At 41.4% G+C, this 22,568-nt stretch overlaps 1 long non-coding RNA gene and 1 gene segment (V, D, J or C); one reads left to right on the top strand and one right to left on the bottom strand.

Moving 5' to 3' along the window:
- Positions 1-609: 609 nt before the first annotated feature.
- On the top strand, positions 610-12,459 carry LOC115508077. The segment is given in 4 exon segments: positions 610-700; positions 801-854; positions 11,804-11,923; positions 12,023-12,459. Coding segments are annotated over 4 exon segments (657 nt in total).
- LOC115508075 lies at positions 976-5,637 on the bottom strand. The gene is made up of 2 exons (XR_003966926.1): positions 5,549-5,637; positions 976-1,069 (listed from the first exon to the last, which is right to left on the bottom strand). It is a non-coding gene; the product is annotated as an uncharacterized LOC115508075 (long non-coding RNA).
- Positions 12,460-22,568: the final 10,109 nt, after the last annotated feature.

Raw genomic sequence — 22,568 nt, 5'->3', positions numbered from 1 at the left:
AGACATAACCAGAAAAAAATAGGGAATAAAACAATAAAAGACATTTAAATCAGTAAGGAGGAAGGACAATTACTTGTTTGCAGATGACATGATCTTAAACATAACAAAACCCTAGAGATACCACAAAAAATATTAGAACCAGTTTCTGTAAATGAGGAAAGAGCAGGATGCAAAATGAACAAAGAAAATAAATAAAAATAAACCACCTGTGATTCTACACACCAGCATGAAAATACATGCAAAATAAATAACAAAATTATACAAGTGAAAATGGCACAGAATAAAGTATTTTGGGTTAATTTCAAAAAGTATGTAAAATACTTGTAGAGTGAAAATGATCTATGTTGATGAAAGACCTGTAAAAATGCACACAAGCCTGCAAATACACCTGTACTCACTGAATACAATTATTCAAATTGTCACAGTACCATCTACACAAACTAAACTACAAGTGTGTCCCTAACCCTGTTGTTCACTTTTAAAGAATCAAATCTAAGACTGGAGCTTGATATATATGTCAGAGCACATGCAAATGGGGTCCTCTCTGTGCTGATAAAACCAGCCCATCCCAGACTCTGCAGCTGGGAGAGGAGCCCCGGCGCCGGAGTCCCAGGTGTTCCCATTCTGTGATCAGGACAGAACAGACACCTCACCATGGAGTTTGTGCTTGGCTGGGTGTTCCTGGTTGCTCTTTTAAAAGGTAATTCATGGTGAACGAGAGACGCCGAGTATGTGAGTGGATATGAGTGAGACCAGTAGATGTGTGACAGTTTCCTGACCAAGATGTCTTATGTCTGCAGGTGTCCAGTGGGACGTGCAGCTGGTGGAGTCTGGGGGAGACCTGGTGAAGCCTGGGGGGGGGGCCCTGAGACTCACCTGTGCAGCCTCTGGATTCACCTTCAGTAGATATGGAATGAGCTGGGTTCGCCAGGCTCCAGGGAAGGGGCTGCAGTGGGTCGCAGCAATTAGTGGTAGTGGAGGTAGCACAGGCTACGCAGACTCCGTGAAGGGCCGATTCACCATCTCCAGAGACAACTCCAAGAACACGCTGTATCTGCAGATGAACAGCCTGCGGGCCGAGGACAAGGCCACATATTACTGTGCAAGAGACAGGGTGAGGGGACCTCATTGGGAGCCCACACACAAACCTCCCTGCAGGAGGGGATCAGCCACACTAGGGGGCGCACACTATGCACAATTCTGCTTTGTGTTGCCAGGAGCAGGTGAAGATGGAGGTTACAGGCAGGTTTCCTGTCAGGGTCTGGGGCTTCCTCTCCACACAGCAGTTTCTCCAGGGAGCCTCTCTGGACACAGGATTCTGTGTTTACCTATTACCTGTGTGAATTAGATCATTGTTTTCCTAGGAAAACTACCCTAACATGCACAAAGACACAGTTGTTTGCATTGCTTACTCCTGTCCCTCAACATGAGTGAATTACAGATTTCCTGAGGCAGAAAAGCTGAACCTTTACAGGAGTTCCAGATGCACTCCCTGTGTAGCCAGGACCACAAGCTCCCACAGCTCCCCATTATCTTCACCCCTCCTTGTCCCAATCAAACAACGTGACACTTCCTTCATGGCACTTTGCTACTCAGGACTTTAAATGAGCTACAGCTTTATTCAATTCCTCTAAACAAGAGATAAATCATGTCCATGTATTAGTCAGGATTCCCTCGAGCAACAGAACCCAAAGCACATTGGTTTCCATGACAAAATATGTTGAGAAGTCCCATGATCTACTGTCACAAGTTGGGGAGCCAGGAAAACCAGTGGTATAATTCTCGCCTGATTCTGAACTAGTGTCTAGTCTCAGAACCTGCAGAGCCTATGATGTAACTCTAAGAACAAGAGCAGGAGGAGACCAATGTTCCAGTTCAAACAAGCACATGGGGAGTAAAAATGAGGGAATTCTTCCTCCCTCTGCATCGGATTCTAGTCAGAACTGTGATGGAATGGGTGATGCCCAGGCAGAAAGAAACCATGGATGGAAATGCCAATCTCTTCTGGAAACTCATCACAGACATACACAGAAACAGTCGTGAATCTGGACACCCATGATGCAGTCAAGATGACACATAAAGGTAATCATGACAAGTCAACCTGCTGTAAATGTCGAGTTCAAAAACTGAAGATTTAGAAGTCCATGCCGTCACTGGGGTGGACCCTGGTGGGCATAGCAGTGCTCCTGTGGAGAAGGAGCCCCAAGTTCCATAGGGACTGCTGAGGTTTGAGGATCCCCTGGGTCATATTGGGTGACACAGTTACCTTGTTGGAGTGATTTGGGAGACAGGGCATTGCCCCTCATGGGGCAGGAGAGGTGACAGGCACCATTGCACTGCCCTGGTCATTAGCATAGGAGTCTCTGCTGAGAGCAGCTAACTGAATGCTGCCTTCTTGTTCTTCCTCACCATGAACTCCAAGCTCCTAGTGTTCATGCAATTGCCCTTCTGGGATAACCAGCTCCAGCTACATCACAGCAAGACACTGTCCCAGAGGATCAGTGGGGTCCCTGTCACATTGAGTTCATACAATTTGGTGTACTCACAACCAGCTAGAGCTCCTGAGATAAAACATAAGAGCCCTGAGCTGCCGGGTGTGCCAATGGATTGCACAAAGGCAGGGTGAAAGCCGGGTTCTGAAGGAAGCCTGGGACCCATGAGTACAGATTGTTCCCTGTATGTGAGGGCTTCCTGAACAGGGGTGGCTGGAAACTCCAACTGCAGGGACTAGAGAAGGAGCTGATGCCAATATTTCCTCCCACCAATTATCATGGACAGAATTCAGTGAGCAGCACAACACCCCCCAGTAGATACTGAGCCACTGACACCAAGCTATACCCACCTTGCCTTCCTCAGGTGCTTCCTTACTAGGGAAAGAGTGCCCAGAACCCAGACCACCATTGCACCCCTCCCTCCAAAGACCACCATATACCCCCACAGGCACCAAGTCTACTGACCATATAGTGAGGCATAGCTTCACCTCTAGGGGAAATAGGAATTAGCCTCTTTTAATAAGGAGACCAAACTCACCTAGTTAAAACTCACAACACTATGGACAAAGTTGAAAAACTCTCCCCTGGAGGCAAGGAGAACTCTGAAGAGGACTGACCTGAGGGACAGAGCAGCCAATACATGACAGCACAGTGCACACAGCACATGCAAGAAATGCTTCCAGAATGTCGGGTCGTCAACAGTATGTAAACATTTCTCAAAAAAGACACTACTCTAGAAGCAGAAAACATGACAGGATTTTCTAAAACACTTAAGAAAGCGGAGACATGGACATACAGAGTGATGGAGGAATTCATTCCAAAAGAAAAAACCATAAAAGGACATTGCCAGGGATATAATTAAAACACATATAAATAATAAGCCTCAAACAGAATTGAATACCTATCATAAGGAAACAGAACTTTTAAAAACTATCATAAGAATACTAGCTGTGCTTGAGAAAGCCTAGAAGACATGAGAATACCCTGACTACAGATGGAAAAGACCTAAAACCCAGTCAGGCAGAAATTTTTAAAATGCTGTGACCAAGATGTGAACCTGATTGGATATAATGAACTCAAGGCAGAAAGAAGCAGATGAATGAGTAAGTGACATGGAAGCTAAAATTTTGTGAGAAATGAAGCAGGAAAGAAGAGGAAAATTAAAATACTGCATCACAAACGTATACTTAGGGAATCAGCAACTCCATAAAGTGTAATAAAATTCTTTTCAAAGGAGTCCCAGAAGAAGAAGAGAGGGAGAAAAAAGGGGAGAAGTTTTGTCTGAGTGCATTAGAGTGGAAAATCTCCACTAAATGGTGAAGGAAACAGACGTCCACATCTATGAGTCACAGAGTACTCCCATTAAAATTAGAAAAAAAAAAGCAGACCAACTCTGAGACATAACAGTGAAATTCACAAAATACACAGATTAAAAAAACCCTATAAGCATGAAGACAGAAGAGTTTGCTAATGAATACGGGAAGATAAAAAAAAGATTTCGGCAGAAGTGTCCACAGAAACCTGCAGGAAAGAAGGGAGTGGCGTAATATCCTCAAATGTTCAATTGAAAATTAGGCAGTCAATGGGGGAGGAGACAAGATGGCAGAACAACGTGGAATATTTTTGTGTGTCTCGTGTCCATGAAATACAGCGAGACCAAGATTAAACCATCCTACACACCTAGAAAACTGATAGGATTAACACAACAATCTGCACAACCTGAACCACAGAATTCAACAAGTACGTGGCGTGGAGAGGGGACCTTGGGGAGCAAGAAGCTGCAGGAAGGGAGGTGCTTTTGCAGGCGGAGAGAGGACGGAAACTGGGGAGTGGGGGAGAATAAAGGAAAAGCACCCCTCCCCAAAAGCAGCTGGAGAGAAAGTGGAAAATTGGAAACAGACACAGGGACTAAACTAAAAAGGGAGAAAGGAGAAAGGAGAGTATGTAAATTCCACTAAGACTGTAAACAAGGGGAGTGCAAACTCTGCAACTCCACAGCTCGATACCTGGAGGTGCTCTGGTGGGAAGGGAGAATCCCAGGAACAGAGTGGGGTCCAGGATGTACTCAGGCCACACGGGGAGAGGCAGTTGCACTGCTGGAAGGACATTTGGAGGAGACTGCCAAAGCCATCTGGTCCCAGAAGACCCTGGAAAACGGCCACATTCGCTGGTGCTGCAACAAGGTCGTTTAGGGTGAAGCCTGGTGCCAGACGTGTGTTGTGATTTTCCATAATCCACGAAACGCTGCTGCTACACTCTCTCTCGAACTTTTACTGGGGCGGGCTGGCACCTGGCCACAGTCTCGGAGCACCGACAACAGCAGGGTCCAGCAAGCATTCCTAGCTGCAGCCCATATTCGGCCATTGCTCATTCGGCCATTGCTTGGTGAGACCCTCCCACAGAGGGGCAGAACAGGTCAAAGCTTCGGTCCTTTGGACGTAAGGGACCGGGAAAACAGCCGCATCTGTGACAAAACTTGGGAGAGAGGTGCGGCCTGGGGCCTGGTCACGGCGAGTGAAGGAGCAGGGAGTGGACAAGGGCTGAAGACAGAGGATGGGTGCGCAATTGTTGATCCAGGAGAACAGACTGGGTAGCTGGGTGGTGTCATTTTCACCTCTCCGGTGCCTGTGCATTCGCACCTATGCGCACAGCAACAATCCACCCCAGGAGCCTAAAAGCGCAATCTAGTGGAGAGCAGAGCCATTACACTGAGCCCTGCCCAACTGGGCTAACAGGGCTCTTCAGGAACACAAGTCTCACTGCTGCTTACTTTATGGACTATAAAGAGCTACACAGACTGACATCTAGGGGATAAGGAAGTAATTTCAGTCCTACTTCAATCTATTAGCCAGTTCATCTAGTCAATTTTCTTTCTTTTTTTTCTTTTTCTCTTTTACATTTCTTTTGTTTTTCTTCAATGCAGAAACAGAAAAAAATTATTTTTATTATCAATTATTATTAAAAATATTTCCCTTTAATTTTTATTACTATATTTTTTACATTTCTGTATTCTTTTTCAAATTCTATTTTACTTCCATCATTTTATTTTACTCTACCTCAGTGTATTCCCGTTTTCAAATTTCCACTTTCCTTTTTATTTTTTCTTTCTTTTTTTTTCTCTTCTTCGTTTCTGTAGTTTTTCTGGAATGCAGAATGAGAAAAACTTCATTTTACTTTCAATTTCTATTAAAAATATATTTCTTTAATTTTTTTACTATATTGATTGCTTTTATGTAAATTTTTTCAAATTCTATTTTACACTCATCATTTTATTTTAGTCTACTACGGTGTATTCATTTTTGAATTTTCAAATGATTTCCTTTTAATCCTTTTTGTATCTTTTTTCTCTTTTTTGTTTCCTCTCTTTTTTCTAGAATACAGAAAAAGAAAAAAATCATATTTATTTTTAATTTTTATTAAAAATATTTTTCTTTATTTTTTCTACTATATTCTTAACTTTTCTGTATATTTTTTCAAATTCTATTTTACTCCTATCCTCTCATTTTAGTCTACTTCAGTGTATTCATTTTTTCAAATTCTCAAATTATTTACTTTTTTTCTCCCCCTCCCATTTTTTCCTCTAACCTGTCAAACCACTTTCAACACCCAGAACAAAACATACTTAGGATATAGCATATTCCATTCAATTTGTGTGTGTGTGTGATTAATTTTTAATTTTAATATTTCTGTAATTTTATCTTTTAATTTCAATTTTTCGACCTCATTAATTCCTTTTCTCCCTTCAAAATGACAAAACGAAGGAATTCACCCCAAAAGAAAGACCACGAAGAAACGACAGGAAGGGATTTAACCAACACAGATACAAGCAAGATGTCTGAACCAGAATTTAGAATCACAATAATAAGAATACTAGCTGCAGTCAAAAATCCATTAGAAGCCCCTTCTGCAGAGATAAAAGAAGTAAAAACTAGCCAGAATGAAATTTGAAATGCTATAACTGAGCTGCAATCACAGATGGATGCAGCGGTGGCACGGATGGATGAGGCAGAACAGAGAATCAGGGTTATAGAGGACAACCTTATAGAGAATAATGAAGCAGAAAAAAAAGAGGGAGATTAAGGCAAAAGAGCAAGATTTAAGAATTACAGAAATCAGTGACTCATTAAAAAGGAAAAACATGAGAATGATAGGGGTCCCAGAAATGGAAGAGAGAAATAGGGGTGGAAGGGTTATGTGAGCAAATCATAATGAAAATCTTTCCTAACCTGGGGAAAGACACAGATATCAAAATCCAGGAAGCATGGGGGACTCCCATTAGATTCCACCAAAACCGACCATCAACAAGGCACATCATAGTCAAATTGACAAAGTACTCAGGCAAGGAGAGAATCATAAAACCAACAGGGAAACAAAGTCCATAACTTACAAGGGAAGACAGATCAGGTTTAGCAGACCTATCCACAGAAAGTTGGCAGGCCACAAAGGAGTGGCGGGATGTATTCAGTGTGCTAAATCAGAAAAATATGCAGCCAAGAATTCTGTATCCAGCAAGGATGTCATTCAAAATAGAAGGCGAGATAAAAAGATTCCCATACAAACAAAAATTAAATGAGTTTGTGACCACTAAACCAGCCCTGCAAGAAATTTTAAGGGAGACTCTCTGAGGGGAGAAAAGATGAAAATATATCTGTATAAATAAATAAATACCAAAATCAACAAAGATTAGAATGACCAAAGAACACCACCATAAACTCCAACTCTACAAGCATCATAATAAGAATAAACTCCTACCTTTCAGTACTCACCCTAAACGTCAATGGACTCAATGCCCCAATCAAAAGACATAGGGTAACAGAATGGAGAAGAAAACAATATCCATCTATATGCTTTTTACAAGAGACCCACTTTAGACCTAAAGACGCCTCCAGATTGAAAATAAGGGGATGGAGAACCATCTATCATGCTCATGTTCAACAACAGAAAGCCGGAGTAGCCATATTGATATCAGACAATCTAGACTTTAAAATTAAGACTGCATCAAGAGATGCAGAATGGCATTATATCCTTCATAATCAAAGGGTCTATCCACAAAGAAAACCTAACAATTGTAAACATTTATGAGCCAATTGTGAGAGCACCCAAATATAGAAATCAATTAATCACAAACATAAAGAAACTCATCGATAAGAATACCATAATAGTAGGAGACTTCAACACCCCGTTCACAACAATGAATAGATCACCTGATCAAAAAATCAACAAGAAAACAATGGCTTTGAATGACACACTGGACCAGAAGGACTTAACAAATATATTCAGAACATTTCATCCTAAAGCAACAGAATATGCACTCTTCTCCAGTGCACATGGAACTTTCTACAGAATAGACCATATACTGGGACACAAATCAGCCCTAAGTAAGTACAAAAAGATCGAGATCATACCATGCATATTTTCAGACCACAATGCCATGAACTCAAAATCAACCACAAGAAAAAATTTGGAAAGGTAACAAATAATGAGAGACTGAAGAACCTACTAAAGAATGAATGGGCTAACCAAGCAGTTAAAGAAGAAATTAAAAAGTATATGGAAGTCAATGAAAATGATAACACTGCAACGAAAACCTCTAGGATGCAGCAAAGGCGGTCCTAAGAGGAAAGTATATAGCAATCCAGGCCTTCCTAAAGAAGGAAGAAAGATCTCAGATACACAACGTAACCTTATGACTAAAGAGCTGGAAAAGGAACAGCAAATAAAACCCAAAACCAGCAGAAGGCAGGAATTACTAAAGATTAGAGCAGAAATTTGTGCTATCAAAACCAAAACACAGTAGAACACATCAATGAAACTAAAAGCTGGTGCTTTGAAAGAATTAACAAAATTGATAAACCACTATCCATTTTGATCAAAAAGAAAAAGGAAAGGACCCAACTAAATAAAATCAAGAATGACAGAGGAGAGATCACAACCAACACAACAGAAATAAAAACAGTAATAAGAGAATGTTATGAGCAATTATATGCCAATAAAATGGGCAATCTGGAAGAAATGGACAAATTCCTAGAAACATATACACTACCAAAACTGAAACACGAAGAAATAGAAAATTTGAACCGACCCTTAACCAGTAAGGAAATCGAATTAGTAATCAAAAATGTGCCAAAAGACAACAGTCCAGGACCAGATGGCTTTCCAGGGGAATTCTACCAAACATTTCAGGAAGAGTTAACACCTATTCTCTTGAAACTGTTCCAAAAAATAGAAATTGAAGGAAAACTTCCAAACTCTTTCTATGAAGCCAGCATTATCTCGATTCCAAAAACAGACACAGACAACACTTAAAAAGAGAACTATCCACCAATTTCCCTGATGAACATGGATGCAAAAATCCTCAACAAGATATTATCCAACCAGAAACAATAATACATTAAAAAATTCTTCACCACGACCAAGTGGGATTTATGCCTGGGATGCAGGGCTGGCTCAATATCTGTAAAACAATTAACGGGATTCATCACATCGATAAAAGAAAGGACAGGAACCATATGATCCTCTCCATAGATGCAGAGAAAGCATTTGACAAAATACAACATCCTTTCTTGATAAAAACCCTCAAGTAGGGATAGAAGGACCATACCTCGAGATCATAAAAGCCATCTATGAATGACCCAATGCTAATATCATCCTCAATGGGGAAAAACTGAGAGCTTTCTCCTTAAGGTCAGGAACAAGACAGGGATGTCCACTCTCACCACTGTTATTCAACATAGTATTGGAAGTCTTAGCCTCTGCACTCAGACAACACAAAGAAATAAAAGGCATCCAAATTGGCCAGGAGACGGTCAAACTTTCACTCTTCACAGATGACATGATACTCTATATGGAAAACCCAAAAGACCCCACCAAAAAACTGCTAGAATTGATTCATGAATTCAGCCAAGTGGCAGGATATACAATCAACGCAGAGAAATCGGTTGCATTCCTATACACCAACAATGAAGCAACAGAAAGAGAAATCAAGGAATCTATCCCATTTACAGTAGCACCAAAAACCATAAAATACCCAGGAATAAATCTAACCAAAGAGGTGAAAAATCTTTACACTGAAAACTATAGAAAGCTTATGAAAGAAATTGAAGAAGAAAAATAGGAAAAAGATTCCATGCTCCTGAATAGGAAGAATATTGTTAAAATGCCGATAGTACCCAAAGTAATCTACATATTCAATGCAATCCCGATCAAAGTGACACCAGCATTCTTCACAGAGATGGAAAAAATAATCCTAAAATTTGTATGGAAGCAGAAAAGCCGCCGAATAGCCAAAGAAATCTTGAAAAAGAAAACCAAAGCAGGAGGCATCACAATCCCAGACTTCAAGCTATACTTCAAAGCTGTAATCATCAAGACAGTATGGTACTGGCACCAGAACAGACACTCAGGGGCATCTGAGTAGATCAGTCTGTTAAGCATCCGACTTTGACTCAGGTCACGATCTGGCAGTTCGTGAGTTAGAGTCCCACATCAGGCTGTGTGCTGACAGCGCAGAGCCTGAAGTCTGCTTGGAATTCTGTGTCTTCCTCTCTCTCTGACACTCCCCTGCTCATGCTCTGTGTCTCTGAAAAGTAATAAATAAATGCCAAAAAATATTCAAAAAAAACAAGAACAGACACTCAGATCAATGGAACAGAATACAAAACTCAGAAATGGACCCACAAATGTATGGCCAACTAATCTTTGACAAAGCAGGAAAGACTATCCAATGGAATAAAGACAGTGTCTTCAGCAAGTGGTGCTGGGAAAACTGGACAGCGACATGCAGAAGAATGAACCTAGACCACTTTCTTACACCATACACAAAAATAAACTCAAAATGGATGAAAGACCTCAATGTAAGTCAGGAAGCCATCAAAATCCTCGAGCAGAAAGCAGGCAAAAACATCTTTGATCTTGGCTGCACCAACTTCCTACTCAACACGTCCCCGGAGGCAAGGGGGAAAAAAGCAAAAATGAACTACTGGGACCTCATCAAAATAAAAAGTTTCTGCATAGTGAAGGCAACAATCAGCAAAACTAAAATTCAACTGACAGAATGGGAGAAGATACTTGCAAATGACATCTCAGATAAAGAGTTAGTATCCAAAATCTATAAAGAATTTATCAAACTCAACACCCAAAACACAATCCAGTGATGAAATGGGCAAAAGACATGAATAGACACTTCTCCAAAGAAGACATCCAGATGGCCAACCGACACATGAAAAAATGCTCCACATCACTCATCATCACGGAAATGCCAATCAAAACCCTAATGAGATACCACCTGACACCTGTCAGAATGGCTACCTTAACAACTCAGGCAACAACAGATGTTGGCAAGGATGCAGAGAGAGGATCTCTTTTGCATTTTGGGGGGCAATGCAAGCCGGTACAGCCACTCTGGGAAACTGTATGGAGATTCCTCAAAAAACTGAAAATAGAACTCCCCTATGACCCAGCAATTGCACTACTAGGCATTTATCCACGGGACACAGGTGTTCTGTTTCAAAGGGACACATGCACCCCCATGTTTATAGCAGCACTATCAACAATAGCCAAAGTATGCAAACAGCCAATTGTCCATCGATGGATGAATGGATAAAGAAGAAGCGGTAAATATATACAATGGAGTATTACTTGGCAATCAAAAAGAGTGAAATCTTGCCATTTGCAACTATGTGGATGGAACTGGAGGGTATTATGCTAAGTGAAATGAGTCAGTCAGAGAAAGACAAAAATCATATGACTTCACTCATATGAGGACTTTAAGAGACAAAACAGATGAACATAAGGGAAGGGAAACAAAAATAATATGAAAACATGGAGGGGACAGAGCACAAGAGACTCACAAATATGGAGAACAAACAGAGGGCTACTGGAGGGGTTGTGGGAGGGGGGATGGGCTAAACTGGTAAGGGGCACTAAGGAAGCTACTCCTGAAATCATTGTTGCACTATATCCTAACTAACTTGGATATTAATTTTTAAAACTAAAAATAAATAATTAATAATAAAAAAATTAAAATATTTTAAGAGAAAATAATGCGTGATCATGCTGTTGAGGTAAATATTTCTTAAAGATTATGCCGAAGCCTCCATTAATAAAGATAAAAATCCAAAACTGAAAAAAAAAGAATTATTCATATTGTCACACCGCCATCCACACAAACTAATATTGAAGTGCGTCCCTAACCCTGTCATTCACTTTTACACAATCAAATCTAAGTCTGGAGCTTGATATATATGTCAGAGGACATGCAAATGGGGCTCTCTCTGTGCTGATAAAACCAGCCCAGCTCCAACCCTGCAGCTGGGAGACGAGCCCCAGCCCCAGGAGTCACAGGTGTTCCCATTCTGTGATCAGCACAGAACACACACACCTCACCATGGAGTTTCTGCTGGGCTGGGTGTTCCTGGTTGCTCTTTTAAAAGGTAATTCATGGTGAACGAGGGACACTGAGTCTGTGAATGGATATGAGTGAAACAGTGGATGTATGACAGTTTCCTGACCAAGATGTCTTGTGTCTGCAGGTGTCCAGTGTGACGTGCAGCTGGTGGAGTCTGGGGGAGACCTGGCGAAGCCTGGGGGGTCCCTGAGACTCACCTGTGTGGCCTCTGGATTCACCTTCAGTAGCTATGCAATGAGCTGGGTCCGCCAGGCTCCAGGGAAGGGGCTGCAGTGGGTCGCAGAAATTAGTAGTAGTGGAGGTAGCACATACTATGCAGACTCCGTGAAGGGCCGATTCACCATCTCCAGAGACAACGCCAAGAACATGCTGTATCTGCAGATGAACAGCGTGAAGACCGAGGACACTGCCACATATTACTGTGCGAAAGACACAGTGAGGGGACCTCACTGGGAGCCCAGACACAAACCTCCCTGCAGGAGGGGATCAGCACCACCAGGGGGCGCACACTATGCACTATTCTCCTTTGTGTTCCCAGGCGCAGGTGCAGTTGGAGGTTAAAGGCAGGTTTCCTGTCAGGGTCTGGGGCTTCCTGTCCACACAGCAGTTTCCCCAGGGAGCCTCCCTGGTTATATGATTCTGTGTTTACCTATTAACTCTCTGAATTAGCAACTGGGTTCTCATAGGGAAACTAGACTAATGTGCACAAAGACACAGTTGTTTGCACTTGCTTACTCTGGTCCCTCAACATGAGTGAATTACAGATTTCCTGAGGCACAACAGCTGCACGTTTACAGGACTCCCAGATGCGCTCCCTGTGCAGCCAGGACCACAGGATCCCACAGCTCCTCCTTATCCTCACCCAGCTCTTGTCCCAGTCAACCAACGTGACACTTTCTTCATAGCCCTTTGCTACTCAGAACTTTAAATGAGCTACAGCTTTATTCAATTACTCTAAAGGAGAGACAAACAATCTCCATGTATTAGTCAAGATTCCCCTGAGGAACACAACCCAAAGGTCATTGGTTTCCATAACTAAATATGTTGAGAAGTCCCATGATCTACTGTCACAAGCTGAAGACCCAGGAAAACCAGTGATGTAATTCTTGTCTGATTCTGACTAGTGTCTAGTCTCAGAACGTGGAGAGCTGATGATGTAACTCTCAGAAAAAGGGCCGGAGGAGACCAATATTCCAGTTCAAACAAACACATGGGAAGTAAAAATGAGGGAAATGGGGGAAATGAAGCTGGAAAGAAGAGGAAAATTAAAATATTGCATCACAGGTTTCCGGAAGATGGCGGCGTAGGAGGACGCTGGGCTCACCGCGCGTCCTGCTGATCACTTAGATTCCACCCACACCTGCCTAAATAACCCAGAAAACCGCCAGAGGATTAGCAGAACGGAGTCGCCGGAGCCAAGCGCAGACAAGAGGCCCACGGAAGAGGGTAGGAAGGGCGGCGAGGCGGTGCGCGCTCCACGGACTGGCGGGAGGGAGCCGGGGCGGAGGGGCGGCTCGCCGGCCAAGCAGAGTCCCTGAGTCTGGCTTGCAAAAGCGGAGGGGCCTCACGGACTGTGTTCTGACAGCAAGCGCGAATTAGCGTCAGGGAGGTCATAAGTTAACAGCTCTGCTCCGAAGCGGGAAGGCTGGAGGACAAAGGGAGGGAGAGCTGCTGAGCCCCCGGACCACAGAGCTCAGTTTGGTGGGGAACAAAGGCGCTCGCCAGCGCCATCTTCCCCGCCCATCCCCAGCCAAAATCCCAAAGAGAACCAGTTCCTGCCTGGGAACTTGCTCACTCCGCGCAAACACCCAACTCTGCGCTTCTGCGGAGCCAAACCTCCAGCAGCGGATCTGACTCCCTCCTGCTGCCACAGGGCCCCTCCTGAAGTGGATCACCTAAGGAGAAGCAAGCTAAGCCTGCCCCTCCTGCCCCTTTGCACCTTGCCGACCCACCCCAGCTAATACGCCAGATCCCCAGCATCACAAGCCTGGCAGTGTGCAAGTAGCCCAGACAGGCCACGCCACCCCACAGTGAATCCCGCCCCTAGGAGAGGGGAAGAGAAGGCACACACCAGTCTGACTGTGGCCCCAGCGGTGGGCTGGGGGCAGACATCATGTCTGACTGCGGCCCCACCCACCAACTCCAGTTATACACCACAGCACAGGGGAAGTGCCCTGCAGGTCCTCACCACACCAGGGACTATCCAAAATGACCAAGCGGAAGAATTCCCCTCAGAAGAATCTCCAGGAAATAACAACAGCTAATGAGCTGATCACAAAGGATTTAAATAATATAACAGAAAGTGAATTTAGAATAATAGTCATAAAATTAATCGCTGGGCTTGAAAACAGTATACAGGACAGCAGAGAATCTCTTGCTACAGAGATGAAGGGACTAAGGAACAGTCACCAGGAGCTGAAAAACACTTTAAACGAAATGCATAACAAAATGGAAACCACCACGGCTCGGATTGAAGAGGCAGAGGAGAGAATAGGTGAACTAGAAGATAAAGTTATGGAAAAAGAGGAAGCTGAGAAAAAGAGAGATAAAAAAATCCAGGAGTATGAGGGGAAAATTAGAGAACTAAGCGATACACTAAAAAGAAATAATATACGCATAATTGGTATCCCAGAGGAGGAAGAGAGAGGGAAAGGTGCTGAAGGGGTACTTGAAGAAATAATAGCTGAGAACTTCCCTGAACTGGGGAAGGAAAACGGCATTGAAATCCAAGAGGCACAGAGAACTCCCTTCAGACGTAACTTGAATCGATCTTCTGCACGACATATCATAGTGAAACTGGCAAAATACAAGGATAAAGAGAAAATTCTGAAAGCAGCAAGGGGTAAACGTGCCCTCACATATAAAGGGAGACCTATAAGACTCGTGACGGATCTCTCTTTTGAAACTTGGCAGGCCAGAAAGAATTGGCACGAGATTTTCAGGGTGCTAGACAGCAAAAATATGCAGCCGAGAATCCTTTATCCAGCAAGTCTGTCATTTAGAATAGAAGGAGAGATAAAGGTCTTCCCAAACAAACAAAAACTGAAGGAATTTGTCACCACTAAACCAGCCCTACAAGAGATCCTAAGGGGGACCCTGTGAGACAAAGTACCAGAGACATCACTACAAGCATAAAACATACAGACATCACAATGACTCTAAACCCGTATCTTTCTATAATAACACTGAATGTAAACGGATTAAATGCGCCAACCAAAAGACATAGGGTATCAGAATGGATAAAAAAACAAGACCCATCTATTTGCTGTCTACAAGAGACTCATTTTAGACCTGAGGACACCTTTAGATTGAGAGTGAGGGGTTGGAGAACTATCTATCATGCTACTGGAAGCCAAAAGAAAGCTGGAGTAGCCATACTTATATCAGACAAACTAGACTTTAAATTAAAGACGGTAACAAGAGATGAAGAAGTACATTATATAATAGTTAAAGGGTCTATCCATCAGGAAGAGCTAACAATTATAAATGTCTATGCGCCGAATACCGGAGCCCCCAAATATATAAAACAATTATTCATAAACAGAAGCAACCTTATTGATAAGAATGTGGTAATTGCAGGGGACTTTAACACCCCACTTACAGAAATGGATAGATCATCTAGACACACGGTTAATAAAGAAACAAGGGCCCTGAATGAGACATTGGATCAGATGGACTTGACAGATATATTTAGAACTCTGCATCCCAAAGCAACAGAATATACTTTCTTCTCGAGTGCACATGGAACATTCTCCAAGATAGATCATATACTGGGTCACAAAACAGCCCTTCATAAGTTTACAAGAATTGAAATTATACCATGCATACTTTCAGACCACAATGCTATGAAGCTTGAAATCAACCACAGAAAAAAGTCTGGAAAACCTCCAAAAGCATGGAGGTTAAAGAACACCCTACTAACGAATGAGTGGGTCAACCAGGCAATTAGAGAAGAAATTAAAAAATATATGGAAACAAACGAAAATGAAAATAAAACAATCCAAACGCTTTGGGATGCAGCGAAGGCAGTCCTGAGAGGAAAATACATTGCAATCCAGGCCTATCTCAAGAAACAAGAAAAATCCCAAATACAAAATCTAACAGCACACCTAAAGGAAATAGAAGCAGAACAGGAAAGGCAGCCTAAACCCAGCAGAAGAAGAGAAATAATAAAGATCAGAGCAGAAATAAACAATATAGAATCTAAAAAAACTGTAGAGCAGATCAACGAAACCAAGAGTTGGTTTTTTGAAAAAATAAACAAAATTCACAAACCTCTAGCCAGGCTTCTCAAAAAGAAAAGGGAGATGACCCAAATAGATAAAATCATGAATGAAAATGGAATGATTACAAACAATCCCTCAGAGATACAAACAATTATCAGGGAATACTATGAAAAATTATATGCCAACAAATTGGACAACCTGGAAGAAATGGACAAATACCTGAACACCCACACTCTTCCAAAACTCAATCAGGAGGAAATAGAAAGCTTGAACAGACCCATAACCAGCGAAGAAATTGAATCGGTTATCAAAAATCTCCCAACAAATAAGAGTCCAGGACCAGATGGCTTCCCAGGGGAGTTCTACCAGATGTTTAAAGCAGAGATAATACCTATCCTTCCCAAGCTATTCCAAGAAATAGAAAGGGAAGGAAAACTTCCAGACTCATTCTATGAAGCCAGTATTACTTTGATTCCTAAACCAGACTGAGACCCAGTAAAAAAAAGAGAACTACAGGCCAATATCCCTGATGAATATGGATGCAAAAATTCTCAATAAGATACTAGCAAATCGAATTCAACAGCATATAAAAAGAATTATTCACCATGATCAAGTGGGATTCATTCCTGGGATGCAGGGCTGGTTCAACATTCGCAAATCAATCAACGTGATACATCACATTAACAAAAAAAAAGAGAAGAACCATATGATCCTGTCAATCGATGCAGAAAAGGCCTTTGACAAAATCCAGCACCCTTTCTTAATAAAAACCCTTGAGAAAGTCGGGATAGAAGGAACATACTTAAAGATCATAAAAGCCATTTATGAAAAGCCCACAGCTAACATCATCCTCAACGGGAAAAAACTGAGAGCTTTTCCCCTGAGATCAGGAACACGACAGGGATGCCCACTCTCACCGCTGTTGTTTAACATAGTGCTGGAAGTTCTAGCATCAGCAATCAGACAACAAAAGGAAATCAAAGGCATCAAAATTGGCAAAGATGAAGTCAAGCTTTCGCTTTTTGCAGATGACATGATATTATACATGGAAAATCCGATAGACTCCACCAAAAGTCTGCTAGAACTGATACATGAATTCAGCAAAGTTGCAGGATACAAAATCAATGTACAGAAATCAGTTGCATTCTTATACACTAACAACGAAGCAACAGAAAGACAAATAAAGAAACTGATCCCATTCACAATTGCACCAAGAAGCATAAAATACCTAGGAATCAATCTAACCAAAGATGTAAAGGATCTGTATGCTGAAAACTATAGAAAACTTATGAAGGTAATTGAAGAAGATTTAAAGAAATGGAAAGACATTCCCTGCTCATGGATTGGAAAAATAAATATTGTCAAAATGTCAATACTACCCAAAGCTATCTACACATTCAATGCAATCCCAATCAAAATTGCACCAGCATTCTTCTCGAAACTAGAACAAGCAATCCTAAAATTCATATGGAACCACAAAACGCCCCGAATAGCCAAAGGAATTCTGAAGAAGAAGACCAAAGCAGGAGGCATCACAATCCCAGACTTCAGCCTCTACTACAAAGCTGTCATCATCAAGACAGCATGGTATTGGCACAAAAACAGACACACAGACCAATGGAATAGAATAGAAACCCCAGAACTAGACCCACAAACGTATGGCCAACTCATCTTTGACAAAGCAGGAAAGAACATCCAATGGAAAAAAGACAGCCTCTTTAACAAATGGTGCTGGGAGAACTGGACAGCAACATGCAGAAGGTTGAAACTAGACCACTTTCTCACACCATTTACAAAAATAAACTCAAAATGGATAAAGGACCTAAATGTGAGACAGGAAACCATCAAAACCTTAGAGGAGAAAGCAGGAAAAGACCTCTCTGACCTTAGCCGTAGCAATCTCTTCCTCGACACATTCCCAAAGGCAAGGGAATTAAAAGCAAAAGTGAATTACTGGGACCTTATGAAGACAAAAAGCTTCTGCACAGCAAAGGAAACAACCAACAAAACTAAAAGGCAACCAACGGAATGGGAAAAGATATTTGCAAATGACATATCGGACAAAGGGCTAGTATCTAAAATCTATAAAGAGCTCACCAAACTCCACACCCGAAAAACAAATAACCCAGTGAAGAAATGGGCAGAAAACATGAATAGACACTTCTCTAAAGAAGACATCCAGATGGCCAACAGGCACATGAAAAGAAGTTCAACATCGCTCCTTATCAGGGAAATACAAATCAAAACCACACTCAGGTATCACCTCACGCCAGTCATAGTGGCCAAAATGAACAAATCAGGAGACTATAGATGCTGGAGAGGATGTGGAGAAACGGGAACCCTCTTGCACTGTTGGTGGGAATGCAAATTGGTGCAGCCGCTCTGGAAAGCAGTGTGGAGGTTCCTCAGAAAATTAAAAATAGACCTACCCTATGAACCAGCAATAGCACTGCTAGGAATTTACCCAAGGGATACAGCAGTACTGATGCATAGGGGCACTTGTACCCCAATGTTCATAGCAGCACTCTCAACAATAGCCAAATTATGGACAGAGCCTAAATGTCCATCAACTGATGAATGGATAAAGAAATTGTGGTTTATATACACAATGGAATACTACGTAGCAATGAGAAAAAATGAAATATGGCCTTTTGTAGCAACGTGGATGGAACTGGAGAGTGTAATGCTAAGTGAAATAAGCCATACAGAGAAAGACAGATACCATATGGTTTCACTCTTATGTGGTTCCTGAGAAACTCAACAGGAACCCATGGGGGAGGGGAAGGAAAAAAATAAAAAGAGGTTAGAGTGGGAGAGAGCCAAAGCATAAGAGACTGTTAAAAACTGAGAACAAACTGAGGGTTGATGGGGGGTGGGAGGGAGGGGAGGGTGGGTGATGGGTATTGAGGAGGGCACCTTTTGGGATGAGCACTGGGTGTTGTATGGAAACCAATTTGTCAATAAATTTCATATATATATATATATATAAATAAAAAATTAAAAAAAAGAGTAGAGCAGAAATTAATGTTATCAAAACCAAAACACAGTAGAACAGATCAATGAAACTAAAAGCTGGTTCTTTGAAAGAATTTACAAAATTGATAAACCACTATCCAGTTTGATCAAAAAGAAAAAGGAAAGGACCCAACTAAATAAAATCAAGAATGACAGAGAAGAGATCACAACCAACACAACAGAAAAAAACAGTAATAAGAGAAAGTTATGAGCAATTATATGCCAATAAAATGGGCAATCTGGAAGAAATGGACAAATTCCTAGAAACATATACCCTACCAAAACTGAAACAGGAAGAAATAGAAAATTTGAACAGACCCATAACCAGTAAGTAAATCGAATTAGTAATCAAAAATCTGCCAAAAGACAACAGTCCAGGACCAGATGGCTTTCCAGGGGAATTCTACCAAACATTTAAGGAAGAGTTAAAACCTATTCTCTTGAAACTGTTCCAAAAAGTAGAAATGGAAGGAAAACTTCCAAACTCTTTACATGAAGCCAGCATTACCTCGATTCCAAAAACAGAGACCACAGTTAAAAGGAGAACTATAGACCAATTTTCCTGACGAACATGAATGTAAAAATCCTCAACAAGATATTATCCAACCAGAAACAATAATACATTAAAAAATTATTCACCACCACCAAGGGGATTTATGCCTGGGATGCAGGGCTGGCTCAATATCTGTAAAACAATTAACGTGATTCATCACATCGATAAAAGAAAGGACAGGAACCATATGATCCTCTCCACAGATGCAGAGAAAGCATTTGACAAAATACAACATCCTTTCTTGATAAAAACCCTCAAGAAAGTAGGGATAGAAGGACCATACCTCGAGATCATAAAAGCCATCTATGAACGACCCAATGCTAATATCATCCTCAATGGGGAAAAACTGAGAGCTTTCTCCCTAAGGTCAGGAACAAGACAGGGATGTCCACTCTCGCCACTGTTATTCAACATAGTATTGGAAGTCTTAGCCTCTGCAATCAGACAACACAAAGAAATTAAAGGCATCCAAATTGGCCAGGAGACAGCCAAACTTTCACTCTTTACAGATGACATGATACTCTATATGGAAAACCCAAAAGACCCCACCAAAAAACTGCTAGAATTGATTCATGAATTCAGCAAAGTGGCAGGATATACAATCAATGCAGAGAAATCGGTTGCATTCCTATACACCAACAATGAAGCAACAGAAAGAGAAATCAAGGAATCTATCCCATTTACAGTAGCACCAAAAACCATAAAATACCCAGGAAGAAATCTAACCAAACAGGTGAAAAATCTTTATACTGAAAACTAGAGAAAGCTTATGAAAGAAATTGAAGAACAGAAAATATGGGAAAATTTTCCATGCTCCTGAATAGGAATAACAAATATTGTTAAAATGCTGATAGTACCCAAAGCAATCTACATATTCAATGCAATCCCGATCAAAGTGACACCAGCATTCCTCACAGAGCTAGACAAATAATCCTAAAATTTGTATGGAACAGAAAAGACCCCGAATAGCCAAGGCGATCTTGAAAAACAAAACCAAAGCAGGAGGCATCAAAATCCCAGACTTCAAGCTATACTTCAAAGCTGTAATCATCAAGACAGTATGGTACTGGCACCAGAACAGACACTCAGGGCCATCTGAGTAGATCAGTCTGTTAAGCATCCGACTTTGACTCAGGTCACGATCTGGCAGTTCGTGAGTTAGAGTCCCACATCAGGCTGTGTGCTGACAGCTCAGAGCCTGAAGCCTGCTTGGAATTTTGTGTCTTCCTCTCTCTCTGACACTCCCCCACTCATGCTGTGTCTATGTCTCTGTCTCTGAAAAGTAAGAAATAAATGCCAAAAAAAAAAAAAACACAAAAAGAACAGACACTCAGATCAATGGAACAGAATACAAAATTCAGAAATGGACCCACAAATGTATGGCCAACTAATATTTCACAAAGCAGGAAAGACTATCCAATGGAATAAAGACAGTGTCTTCAGCAAGTGGTGCTGGGAAAACTGGACAGCGACATGCAGAAGAATGAACCTGGACCACTTTCTTACACCATACACAAAAATAAACTCAAAATGGATGAAAGACCTCAATGTAAGTCAGGAAGCCATCAAAATCCTCGAGCAGAAAGCAGGCAAAAACATCTTTGATCTTGGCCACACCAACTTCCTACTCAAAACGTCCCAGGAGGCAAGGAAAAAAAAAAGCAAAAATGAACTACTGGGACCTCATCAAAATCAAAAGTTTCTGCATAGTGAAGGCAACAATCAGCAAAATTAAAATTCAACTGACAAAATGGGAGAAGATATTTCCAAATGACATCTCAGATAAAGAGTTAGTATCCAAAATCTATAAAGAATTTATCAAACTCAACACCAAAACACAATCCAGTGACGAAATGGGCAAAAGACATGAATAGACACTTCTCCAAAGAGATATCCAGATGGCCAACCGACACATGAAAAAATGCTCCACATCACTCATCATCACGGAAATGCCAATCAAAACCCTAATGAGATACCACCTGACACCTGTCAGAATGGCTACCTTAACAACTCAGGCAACAACAGATGTTGGCCAGGATGCAGAGAGAGGTATCTCTTTTGCATTTTGGGGGGCAATGCAAGCCGGTACAGCCACTCTGGGAAACTGTATGGAGATTCCTCAAAAAACTGAAAATAGAACTCCCCTATGACCCAGCAATTGCACTACTAGGCATTTATCCACGGGACACAGGTGTTCTGTTTCAAAGGGACACATGCACCCCCATGTTTATAGCAGCACTATCAACAATAGCCAAAGTATGCAAACAGCCAAATGTCCATCGATGGATGAATGGATAAAGAAGAAGCGGTAAATATATACAATGGAGTATTACTTGGCAATCAAAAAGAGTGAAATCTTGCCATTTGCAACTATGTGGATGGAACTGGAGGGTATTATGCTAAGTGAAATGAGTCAGTCAGAGAAAGACAAAACTCATATGAGTTCACTCATATGAGGACTTTAAGAGACAAAACAGATGAACATAAGGGAAGGGAAACAAAAATAATATGAAAACATGGAGGAGACAGAGCATAAGAGACTCATAAATATGGAGAACAAACAGAGGGCTACTGGAGGGGTTGTGGGAGGGGGGATGGGCTAAACTGGTAAGGGGCACAAAGGAATCTACTCCTGAAATCATTGTTGCACTATATGCTAACGAATTTGGATGTTAATTTTTAAAACTGAAAATAAATACTAATTAAAATTAAAAAATTAAAATATTGTAAGAGAAAATAATGTGTAATCATGCTGTTGAGGTAAATATTTCTTTAAGATTATGCCGAAGCCTCCATTAATAAAGGTAAAAATCCAAAACTGAAAAAAAAAAGAATTCTTCATATTGTCACACCGCCATCCACACAAACTAATATAG

Source organism: Lynx canadensis, chromosome B3, assembly GCF_007474595.2.
Source record: "Lynx canadensis isolate LIC74 chromosome B3, mLynCan4.pri.v2, whole genome shotgun sequence".
Lineage (NCBI taxonomy): Eukaryota > Metazoa > Chordata > Mammalia > Carnivora > Felidae > Lynx > Lynx canadensis.
This window is presented reverse-complemented; position numbering and strand designations above follow the sequence as displayed.